The 12,650-nt window shown below is 41.6% G+C and overlaps 1 protein-coding gene across 3 annotated transcripts in view; it reads left to right on the top strand.

Moving 5' to 3' along the window:
* The window catches only part of LOC139416116 (tetraspanin 5a), a 28,478-nt gene continuing 15,828 nt past the window's right edge, over positions 1–12,650 (top strand). For 2 of the 3 annotated variants that reach the window (XM_071164414.1, XM_071164415.1), the window contains exons 1-4: positions 22–389; positions 9,677–9,727; positions 10,874–11,020; positions 11,781–11,951. In XM_071164414.1, coding sequence (XP_071020515.1) covers positions 309–389; positions 9,677–9,727; positions 10,874–11,020; positions 11,781–11,951 — 450 coding nt within the window. In that variant the 5' untranslated portion in view covers positions 22–308. Of the gene's footprint in view, positions 390–9,676; positions 9,728–10,873; positions 11,021–11,780; positions 11,952–12,650 lie in introns of all 3 variants that reach the window. The other variant, XM_071164416.1, reaches the window with a different exon arrangement.

Genomic DNA, 12,650 nt, shown 5'->3' on the forward strand with positions numbered 1-12,650 from the left:
ATAACTGTGGGGGAACGATTATCCGATTTGATCCGTGACAACCGAGAGGTCCCGTTAGTTGTAAACGCAGAGTGGATAGGTTGACGTTTGTTTGCTATTTACAGTGTTAGATTGTGCATTATTCTACTTTTATTATCAGGGTGACATCTGTGTCGAGGGATAGGCTACAGTATGTTTATTTTATTTGGATGAACCGAGCAGACAGCAAGTTTCAAGAATTGGATCGCCGAGGAGCTGAACCTGCCGCCTGCGAGCCTATGATCCGGTATATTTATCAGTCTATGAAGCCTACTGTATGAAATTCAAGTATGTCAGGAAAACATTTTAAAGGCCATGAAGTCAGTTGCTGCATCAAATATTTTATTTTTGGATTTAACATAATATTTTGGGTAAGTGTGTTTCTCTTCTTTCTATTTGCCACTCTTATTGTCTTACATTTGGGCAATTTTGAATCTGCAATCTGATGTTGTAAAATTCAACTGTAGGCCCAGCTAGAGGAAATGGCTTAAGTGATATTATAATAGCCTAATTATTGTGAATAATATTCCTATGAGGATTTTACGACCAAAGATGCTACACAAGCTGTTGGTCTATTGATGTATTAAATTATCGTCTGTTAAAAACTATAATAAATGAGAGCATGTGATCTTTCGATGTGTGTATAGCAGCAAACCACTTTGGTTGTGTTGCCATGCATTGCAAGCTATTTTTTAACTTGCTTATATTGGTTTGTGAATATGCACAATAGCCTTCACATAGACTGCTACTCAGAGCACTTTTTAATTTTCAGTCTCCACCGTTCCCGGTAATCCGCTTTCTGTCCTCGTTTGTCGGGACCAACGAACATCATTGTGAAAAGTTTTTCCTCACATGCGAATGGTTGCATAAACATGAATATGTACTAGTTATTATCATCATCGGGACTACATTCCCAGTAAGCAAAATTCTGTTGAAAAAACGTTTAAAATCCGAACGTTGAAGTGGCATCTTTTCTGGAGATTGAAAATAAATATATTACAGGCGTTTTTCGGTACTGAATGAAAGTGGAAAATATGTAATTTATACGTATTTTTTTGTCGTTGATTCTATGGACACATTTCAAATGCACATACTGTACATGCTCAAGTAATCCATATAATATAGAAAAGATTGCAATATAGAATATTTATTATTGCTGCCATATGTCACATGCACTTATGTTAGCTTTTACAAAAGCTTAAAATTGTCAGTGATAATGTTCAAAGTAGTCCTACTAAATAAACCAACAGTCCACTTCAACTACAATAACAGTCTCAGTAATTGACCTGTTGTTGTTTATCTACCCTAATTGAATGCATTGATTGTACGTCGCTCTGATTAACAACATCTGCTGAATCACCAAAATGTAAATGTGAAAATTAAACACATGCAAAGCATACTGTTCTAATGAGCTCCGCCCCCAAACATGTACACATTTGGTCAGTCTAGACTAGTCTGAAGGAATCATAGACGTCTAGTCTATATTTCATTAGTTTGAACAGCACTATAGAGTATGGCACAGCTCGGTACAGTAGAGTACAGTACGGTACAATACGATACAGTACAGAAGATTTGTATTCCGTAGAGTATTGTATAGTTTAATTTAGTAGGGAACAGTACAGTAGAGTACATCAGAGTAAAGTAGGGTACAATACAGTACATTATACTGTACTCTACTGTGCTCTACTGTATTGTACTACACTCTACTTTTCTTTACTGTACTGTACTCTACTGTACTGTGCATTGCTGTCTAAACTTGTGAAACACAGGTGTCTATGATTGGTTCAGATTTGGTCTGATCCGGACCCATCAAATGATTGGTTCAGATGTGGTCAAGTCCGGACCAGACCAAATCTGAACCAATCATAGAAAGCTAAGTTGAAGTCGGAAGTTTACATACACCTTAGCCAAATACATTTAAACTAAGTTTTTCACAATTCCTGACATTTAATACTAGTAAAAAATGTAACTGAGTCAGGTTTGTATGCCTCCTTGCTTGCACACGCTTTTTCAGTTCTGCCCACAAATGTTCTATAGGATTGAGGTCAGGGCATCGTGATGGCCACTCCAATAAATTGACTTTGTTATTAAGCCATTTTGCCACAACTTTGGAAGTATGCTTGGGGTCATTGTCCATTTGGAAGACCCACTTGGGACCAAGCTTTAACTTCCTGACTGATGTCTTGAGATGTTGCTTCAATATACAGTTCAATATACAGTTACATACACTTAAGTTGGAGTCATTTAAACTTGTTTTTCAACCACTCCACACATTTCTTGTTAACAAACTATAGTTTTGGCAAGTCGGTTAGGACATCTACTTGGCAGTGTTATGGCAGTTTTGGAGCAGTGGCTTCTTCCTTGCTTAGCGGCCTTTCAGGTTATGTCGATATAGGACTCGTTTTACTGTGGGCATAGATACTTTTGTACCTGTTTCCTCCACCATCTTCACAAGGTCTTCCTGCTGTTGTTCTGGGATTGATTTACGCTTTTCGCACCAAAGTACGTTCATCTCTAGGAGAAAGAACACGTCTCCTTCCTGAGCGGTGTGACGCTGCATGGTCCCATGGTGTTTATACTTGCATACTATTGTTTGAACAGATGAACGTGGTATCTTCAGGCATTTGGAAATTGCTCCCAAGGATGAACCAGACTTGTTGAGGTCTACATTATTTTTCTGAGGTCTTGGTTGATTTCTGTTGATTTTCCCATGATGTCAAGCAAAGAGGCAGTGAGTTTGATGGTAGGCCTTGAAATACATCCACAGGTAAACCTCCAATTGACTCAAATTATGTCAATTAGCCTAACAGAAGCTTCTAAAGCCATGACTTCATTTTCTGGGATTTTCCAAGCTGTTTAAAGGCACAGTCAACAAAGTGTATGTCAACTTCTGACCTACTGGAATTGTGACACAATGAATTATAAGTGAAATGATCTGTCGGTAAACAATTGTTGGAAAAATGACTTGTCATGCACAAAGTAGATGTCCTAATCGACTTGCCAAAACTATAGTTTGTTAACAAGAAATTTGTGGAGTGGTTGAAAAACAATTTTTAATGACTCCAACCTAAGTGTATGTAAACTTCCGACTTCAACTGTATGTTTCACAAGTTTGGAAAGGAAAGCACAGTACAGTAGAGCACAGCACAATCTTTTCCCGACAAATCTATGTCCATGGACGTTGAAATCGAGGCCGTTCCAGATCGCACCAAAGAAGAGTAAAAAAAAAAAAGTCCACAAAAAGACTTGTAAAAGACGTTGGCCTCGATCCATGCGTAGTGGGTTATGTCTACTCAATTCCCACTCAGTTTTTCCTTGTGAAAAGTAGGCCTGGCCTAATGAATGTCCATTCCAAGACAGCTTATTGTTTACCTAACACTTAGCCTCCACACCTAATCTAATTGTGACTAGGCCTATTAGTGAATTGTCTCAGATCTACTGCGAACCTACAGTATACCATTGATTGTAGGACTGACAACACTGAAAAAGGAGGATAGCTTCTAAAGATCCCATCATTATTTCAGTGACTTCATCTCAGACAGGGAGAGCTCATTATATGATACCAAGTAGCTGGAAAAATAGGTTAATTTACTAAACAAAACCTCACTATTGTTGGGAAAACATGTTTTGGACTCACGTCTGTGTTTCTTATTCCCCTTTAGTTTTAACTGCCCTGTTAGAGAAATGCATGAGCCAGAGTTTAAGGGTCATGTCCAGAGGGACAAAGACCATAACAAGGACATTTTTATATAATAAGCCTATCTCTGAAAAACAAATTTGTCTCTTCAATGTCTTTCCTTGAAGATTCAAAAAAAGGCAAAGTCTTCCCATGATGCTTTTCTTCTTCTGTTGCCTCTGTAAGGTTTTTGGACTGGGAATAGCTGACCAAGGAGAGCTTTTCCCATTAGGATTACGTACAGGTCATGTGACTCTCTAAGGTCTTATGCTGGCTCGCAGGAGTTTGGCAGAAATGGTCGCCTGGTTAATTCAATGCTAATGTAATCCCATTCAACGTCCTCCATCGCCTTTGTTCCCCTCAACCCCTCCCTCTGACCTTCCTCCTAAAGTCCGTCCCATTCGGCATTGTCTGCTTTCAGTGCCATTGACCATGTCCATGGTCGTGAGAGCCAGTGGTCTGCTAATGGTTTGAGCATTATTGTGGTCTTAAGTGATGCGGCTGCAAGAGCCTGATTTCACCTGCCATGATAGTTCTAGCCATGTCGCTGGCATGGCTCTGCATTCTGTACTATAATGTACTTTTGATCATCTATTTGTGGTAAAGCTGGTACAGATGTTGAGATTAATGGGAATGATGGTGAAGAGTTATGGAATTTCTGGGTAATGCCTAATGCCAGTAACGTCTCTGATTCTGAGATAAAGCAAGCTAGGACCATAGAGATGGTTTGCATGTGAGAAGCCCTTTACGGTTGCCCGTTGTCGTCAACATGTGACAATATATATATATATATATATATATATATATATATATATATATATATATATATATCCAAGATCCATGTGAGAGGGCTTTGATAAACTACACAACTCTATCCTAAATGTCTTTGGAGGGTATTGCGTTGTGTAATACCGAAGTGCTCATGATATCAGATTTATAAATGGAGCTGGTGCCACTGAAGAGAGGTTGCGTCAATAATTTATTGGCCGAATTTCCAATGGGATCATGAGTGCAGTATCAGCGTTAAACTTTCTGTCACTGTGTATTCTTTTAAATCCAAGCTTTCTGTTTGTCATTGAAGCCACACATCCATGCCATGGCCAACAATAGGCCTGACTCACTGAAATCCCTATCAACCACATTTTAAAACTATCATTAATAACCCAAAGAATTGTCATTTTATCTGACATTGGAATGTAATATTTGCAGGCTTTCGCACATTTGTATCAACATCGTATCAACATTGTATCAACATTACAACGAGTTCTCATCGGGCTGTAATGAATTAAAGTCCGGTGGATGAATAAAGGCTTTGGACACAGCTACAGCAACAGAATGGCAGCCAGGAGAAACATTGCTTGTGGTATTTTTGTAATAGTTTTCTCTCTGGGGGGTCCATCTGGGACCATTGTCTGGAGTACCTCACAGTGTCTGGTGAAGTTCGAGATCACATATTACACAACTGGAGTCTTTACAAAACAGGGACCATGGAAACCAAAGGGTTTGCGTTGTGATTTGTCATTGTCACGTCACGTCAAATGTGCCAAAGAGGAGTGAGTGTGAATTATGACTACAGCTTTATACACAATGAGAATCCTCCGACTCTCTTTACCCTATCACTACAGTTGTGAGTTTAGAGTTCAGATTGTCCTCTGGCCCGTGGAGATATTACATTTTTAGTCAGCTCTTCTCCCGTATCTGACTGTGTTGATTTGAAAGATTTGTCATGGGCCCTCGTATCCTCAAAAAGTTCTACAGCTGCACCATCGAGAGCATCTTGACTGGCTGCATCACCGCCTGGTACGGAAACTGCTCGGCATCCAACCGCACGGAGCTACAGAGGGTAGTGCGTACGGCCCAGCGCGTCACTGGGGCCGAGCTCCTTGTCCAAGGCTCCGGCCACCCAAGTCAGTCTGTTACCGCACGGCAAGCGGGAGCAGTCTGGGACTAAAAGGCTCCTGAACAACTTCTACCCCAAAGCCATGACTGCTGAACAGTTAATTAAACAGCTACCCAGACTTTCTGTTTTCACCCCCTACCTACATGTACTTCAATCAATCACCTAACCAAACCTACATGTACATATAACCTCAGTCAGTCACTCCAACTACCTCATACCCCAGTACACTGACTCGGTACCAGTGGTACTCCTTGTATATAGCCTCGTTATTGTTATTTTGTTGTATTACTATTTTCTTTTGATCTATTTGTTAATATTCCTACTTGTAAACTGCATCTTTGGGAAAGGGCTCCTAAGTAAGAATTTCCCTGTAAATTCTACACTTGTTGTATTCGGCGCATGTGACGAATACAATTCGATTTGTTTAAGTATATGGATTAGTCTCGTGGTGAATCATCTCTGAAGTGATACACTTGCCTAATGTATTCTGCATCCCAAATGGCACCATAGTTCCTACATAGTGACCTACTTTGGGGTCGAGTTACCTACATTTGAATGTTTATTTGGTTTTTGGAAAGCTACCAGGTCTTGCCAGCCATTTTGATATTCAGTGTAATCTCGGGGAATTACAGAAGTGGCGTAGGTACAGTTTGCATTTTCCTACAAACGTTTCAGCCGTCTTGCTTTCAATGGCTGAAGGGATCATTTATTATAGTGATACTGTTCATAAACAAATAGCTAATAGGTTTGTGTACTAAGTAACCAATAATCGATCTTTCAACGATTTACAGAAAACCAACCCTAACCTGACATGTATGCAGTTCAACCCTACTCCCAAGGGTTATTTTATTTAGGGTGACTTTATTCATCATGGCTCATCCTTCGACGAGGACACATTCGAAACGGGCCCCAGAGGACCAGACACATTTTCTCTTTTCCCTAAATATGCAGATTGTGCTTCAAAACGCACAGTGAACCAACCATATCTAGGCTACATGACCCACAGTGTGTGTCGGCCATAAATTGCCCCTGACACAGCATTTAACAACCTGAGATTTAGCCTGACACTATTATTCTCATCCCAATTCTGGTTCACACACTGTATGACAATATCCCTTTATGGTAATACAGTTTACTTTCTCGCATTTGACTCCATTGTCGCTGAACTGGTAGCCAATAAAAGTGCTGAAGAGGAAGGAATCCGCTCAAGGATTTCACCATGTGACCAATGGGGACTTTAAAATAGTTACAGAGTTGAATGGCTGTGCTAAGAGAAAACTGTGGCTGGATCAACAACATTGCAGTTATTGCGCAATGCTAACCTAATTGACCGAGGGCAAAGAATAAAGTCTGTACAGAATGCAAACATTCCAAAACATACATTCTGTTTGCAACAAGGCACTAAAGTAATACTGCAAAGAAATGTGGCAAAGCCATTCACTTTTTGTCCTGAATACAAAATGTTTGGGGCAAATCCATTACAACACATTACTGAGTACCACTCTCCATATTTTCAAGCATAGTGGTACCTGCATCATGTTATGTTTATGCTTGTAATCGTTTAGGACCGGGGAGTTTTTCTGGATAAAAAATAAACTGAATGGAGCTAAGCACAGGCAAAATCCTAAGGGAAAACCTTGTTGTCTGCTTTTCAGCAGACACTGAGAGATGAATTCACCTTTCCAAAGTCCAAATCTACACTTGAATTGCTTACCAAGAAGACAGTGAATGTTCAAGAGTTACAGTTCGGACTTAAATCTACTTGAAAACCTATGGCAAGACCTGAAAATGGTTGTCTAGCAATGAATTTTGAAAATAATAGTGGGCAAATGTTGCACAATCCAGGCGTAGAAAGCTCTTAGAAACTTACCCAGAAAGACTCACAGCTGTAATCACTGCCAAAGATGCTTCTACAAAGTATTGACTCACAGGTGTGAATACTTATGTAAATAAGGCATTTCTGTATTTTATTTTCAATAACATGTTTTAACTTTGTCATTATGGGGTGTTGTGTGTAGATGGGTGAGACAAAAATCTATTTTTTGAATTTGAATTCAGGCTGTAACATGAGAAAATGTGGAATAAGTCAAGGGGCATGAGTACTTTCTGAAGACATGGTATGTGACCGTGAGCCTTGCTGAGATGAATGACAAGTCGAAGTGCTCTCTGTTGTCACGACAACAGATGCCTTTAGGCATTGTTGTCAAGGGGAAGGAACTTAGTAGTTAGGCTGTTCTACGAATCACCAAGCATTTTTTTTCAGGATATTGATATAATCGCCCCCCCCAAAACCTAGCCAGTTTGTTTGTGCTATCATGCCAGCTCCCTGTCACTCATGGTCCTGTTTGGCTTGACTGACAGCAATAGCGTTGGCAGGAGCACAAACAGCTCTGGGCTACCCAAAACCACCCTCATTGTCTTTAGGTAGAATTCAAACAACTCAGAGCCGTTACATTTGCCAACACCCACCCAAACAACCATTAGGGCCTCACTGTAGGCAGAAACCAAGATGGAGGAGGGTTGCTTTAACCGGGACTATCCATCCCTCTGACGTGTTGTTTTAGCCACAGCTGGGGTATCTGTGTTTTTATGAGAACATCAAGCTACCACATTACTGTGTGTATACATGCACGTGTATCACTCCATTTGTGATTTGCACGTGTGTGTGTGTGTGTGTGTGTGTGTGTGTGTGTGTGTGTGTGTATGGGTGTGCATGAGTGTGGGTGTATGAGTGCATTGACTATGTCCATCACCCAGCTGTCGAGGCTTGGCTCTTGTCTCTCATGTTAGTGTAGCCTATTGATCCAAGCCGTTTGGGTATCCCAGCCATCAGAACACACAGGACGGCTCTTTCTGGTCCTTCCTCTCACATACAGTAAATATGCAGAGCACTGACCAAACTGCGCCATCACCCTACATGTTGCAGTCATTCTTCTCCAGAGTGACAATGAACTTGTATCATTGATCATAGAACGATGTCTGATCGAAGTTTAGGGGTGTGCTGCTCTTCTTTATAGCTCTAGCCACATGTCTCTGTTGGTTGTGGCACCCTCTTTATACTTGCCCCTAGGCCTCAGATCTCAGACCAGCCCTTAGCCAACAGCTCTGTATTACAACCACATGAAGTGGCCCTGGTACACTAACAGGAGAACAGTGTTGTTCAGGATAGAGTAATAGTTTGCAAACGATGCCAGACTGCAACCAGATGGGGTGCAATGGCCACTCTGCCAGTGTCCCAATGTCCCCTGTAGCTGGCGTATAAATGCAGCCGTTTGTTCATATCATTCCGTGACATATAGCAAAGTTGCACAGCGCTGGCTGATAGGGCCTGTTCAATCCGAGCTGGAAGGTTGGACAGCTTGGGCCTGTCTCGTTCACTTCCTGTTGTTGTCATTTGGAAATGGTCCGCTGCATTCAGACAGATTCCAGACGCCTGGCCCCACCCCACAGCTTCCTCTCAGACAGACAGACGGATGTACGGACAGGCAGGCAGAGAAACAGAATAGACAAACATACGGACAGACGGTCAGATAGGGAGGGAGGCACCTCCAGACTTGTCTCTCCCTTTCAACTGAGATAGCAGTTGAAGATGTTATCACCAAGTTAGTTAGTTAGTTCTGTCAAACGTCCATCGTCAATCTATTTCATTGGTCAAACCTGGCTTTTCAGAATAAGGGTTTCACAAAATTGTCCCAGAAATCAAATCGCTAATATTCTGACTGGGCATATGTTTTCAGTTGAGTGAGGAATTCCTTGGGAGAATTGTACATTCTGGCTTTTTTAAATCCTTGACTCCTGTTTATAATATGCAAGTGAAGATGTTCAAACATGCAATTTAGTATTGGAAGGTGAAATAATGAGAGTTGTGTGTTTATGTAACTGACGAGCATCGCTGACACCCATGATGTGGAGGAAACCTTTTTAAGTGTCAAGGGTGAAATTGAAAGATAATACATTTCGACAAAGGTGAACTTGAGTGCAGGAAGGAGAGGTTTCACCCTCTTTTTTTGTCTCTGAGATTTGTGACAGCATACGATGCACGTGATTAATGTGACATATTGTCTTTCTGTCGTCCCTTTCAGTTGCTGGGTGTGGCCTTCCTTGGAATCGGACTATGGGCATGGAATGAGAAGGTGAGTAACATAAGGAGACTGGGTAACATAAGGACCCAGTAAGACCATCAAATAAGGTCTTATTTAACAAAGAAATGTTCAATTAAGTGCAATATACAATCAGTCTTTTCCCACCCATTGTCATTTACCCCCCTTGTGTCTGGAAGAGAAGGAAGCCACCTGCTGACCAGCACCAGGCTTCCAAGCATTATCTTTGATATAAGACAGCCCAAGTTCTCAAACTTGGGAGTATTTGGAGTAATTTGTGAAAATTATGGAAACAACACCAGAAACACCCATAAGGGCACTGTCTACCCTTTTGCCTTGCTCTGACATACAGGCCTTGTAGGAGCCATTTTGTCTTACTAATGTGCTTGTTGTGTTGTCTATAGTTTGTCTATCCTGGGTCTTGGGTCTAACCAGTAAAGAAGCACAAAACCAGTAAGGAGGAAGTGCATGAGTTGTTTTAGTTGAATACAAACATAGTTGTTTTTATTAGAATGATAGAATCCGGGGTGGCAGTTAGCCTAGTGGTTAGAGCGTTAGGCCAGTAACCAAAAGGTTGCTGGATCGAATCCCCGAGCTGACAAGGTAATAATCTGTTGTTCTGCGCCTGAATAAGTCAGTTGTTCTTAACTGACTTGCCTAGTTAAATAGAAAAAAATTCAAAAAATCTACTAGGGAGGAGCTGGGAGAAAATACCAAGGCTGACAGCTTGACATACTGTATTATAATAGGGAGTTAACCTTAGAATGATAGTGGTGCCTGGTACTGAGGTATCCCAGGCCAAAACAGAACCTCTGTTTGATCAAGGACTTTTTATGAATTCCTTACACAGGTTTGGGTCGTAGTGGAATAGAGGAACTCTAAATTAGAAGTCTCTGAGTTTTTTTAACACTTGACCCCTTACATGTCCTATTCATCTTGCCTTTTATGCATTCTATTCCCTCACATGGTTTTATAGCTTCCTTTTTAACCAACACTTTCTCTCTTTCTTTCTCTCTCTCTCTCTCTCTCTCTCTCTCTCTCTCTCTCTCTCTCTCTCTCTCTCTCTCTCTCTCTCTCTCTCTCTCTCTCTCTCTCTCTCTCTTTCTCTCTCTCTCTCTCTCTCTCTCTCTCTCTCTCTCTCTCTTTCATTTGTTTGTTTGTTTGTTTGTTTCTCTCCAGGGTGTTCTCTCCAACATCTCGTCCATCACAGACCTGGGGGGCTTTGACCCTGTCTGGCTCTTCCTGGTGACGGGAGGGGTCATGTTTATCCTGGGCTTCGCCGGCTGCATCGGAGCGCTGAGGGAAAACACCTTACTGCTCAAGTTTGTACGTCCACGACTCTCTCACTCCCAGTTGGCTCCCATAGACATACACATTTCTATGTGTGTGTGTATATACATCATTTATGTATGTTATATAGATGATTGGCTCCCTCTTGAACTCCCACACCTTCCCCAGACTTAGCGCCTGTACTTCCCGCGGCTCTGTCCCACATGTTTAGTCCATGATGTGTAGCCTTTTTCTGGGGCTGGGAAACCATGTCCCGTCTCACACATCAGTTATTACAGAACACTTCTGTCAGGTGTGTTAGTGCTGGGCTAAAACAAATATGTGCACTGCCTGGAGGTTGATTCCCCAGGAATGGAAGGAGAAACACAGGACCAAATCTTCAGTGCTAAATCCTAGCTTTGTGTATGCTTGTTACCCTTTATCCCTCTCGTTCCCTCTTTCACCCTCTCTTTATCCCTCTCTTTCCCCCTCTCGTTATCCCTCTTTCCCCCTCTCGTTATCCCTCTTTCACCCTCTCTTTATCCCTCTCTTTCCCCCTCTCGTTATCCCTCTTTCCCCCTCTCTTTATCCCTCTTTCACCCTCTCTTTATCCCTCTCTTTCCCCCTCTCGTTATCCCTCTTTCCCCTCTCTTTATCCCTCTCTTTCCCCCTCTCGTTATCCCTCTTTCCCCATCTCGCTATCCCTCTCTTTATCCCTCTCTTTTCCCCTCTCGTTATCCCTCTTTCCCCCTTTCTTTATCCCTCTCTTTCCCCCTCTCTTTATGACTCTCTTTATCCCCCTGTTCCTGTGTTCCAGTTCTCTGTATTCCTGGGGATCATCTTCTTCCTGGAGCTGACGGCTGGAGTGTTGGCCTTTGTCTTTAAGGACTGGATCAAGGACCAGCTCAACTTCTTCATCAACAATAACATCCGGGCGTACCGTGACGACATCGACCTCCAGAACCTCATAGACTTCACACAGGAATATGTAAGTGTTTGAAGATCAGTGTGTGTGTATGAGAAAATGCAGTTATTACAGAGGAGAAGCGCTGGTTTGAGTAAGGTGAAGAGATGGTCTTGTAAGATGCGGGGGTAGGAGCATGTGTGTGTTGGCGTGTGAGAAAGCGATAGAACCTGGTTGCCCCACTCACATTTCCCGATGCCTTGGCAACGTATACCATGTTTCTATAGCAACTAGGGGAGGCAGGGTGGCCTACGATTCTCGTCGGATGTGTAGCGCTCTTAAGAATTTTTGTGAAAAGGATGTTTTTATCCATGGCATGAGAATCTCCCATAGTATCTTCAATATTCCTCCCAATCCAGGAATCAGGTACATTTGAAATCTGCTGTGGAGTACATACCACCCAGCACAACATGTTTGCAGTCAAAAATGTGATTTTTACAGTGTTTTATATACAGTTCCTTCAGAATGTATTCAAGGTGGGATTAATTGTCCTTTTTTTGTCAACGATCTACACAAAATACTCTGTAATGTAAAATACTCTGTAATGTAAAATACTCTGTAATGTAAAATACTCTGTAATGTAAAATGCTCTGTAATGTAATGTAAAGTGGAAGAGAAATTTGAACATTTAAAAAAATAGTCTCTACAGGCTTCCTTCTTTACACTATGTAATTTAGGTTAGTATTGTGGAGTAACTAACTACAATGTTGTTGATCCATCCTC

This window comes from Oncorhynchus clarkii, chromosome 9 (assembly GCF_045791955.1).
Source record: "Oncorhynchus clarkii lewisi isolate Uvic-CL-2024 chromosome 9, UVic_Ocla_1.0, whole genome shotgun sequence".
Lineage (NCBI taxonomy): Eukaryota > Metazoa > Chordata > Actinopteri > Salmoniformes > Salmonidae > Oncorhynchus > Oncorhynchus clarkii.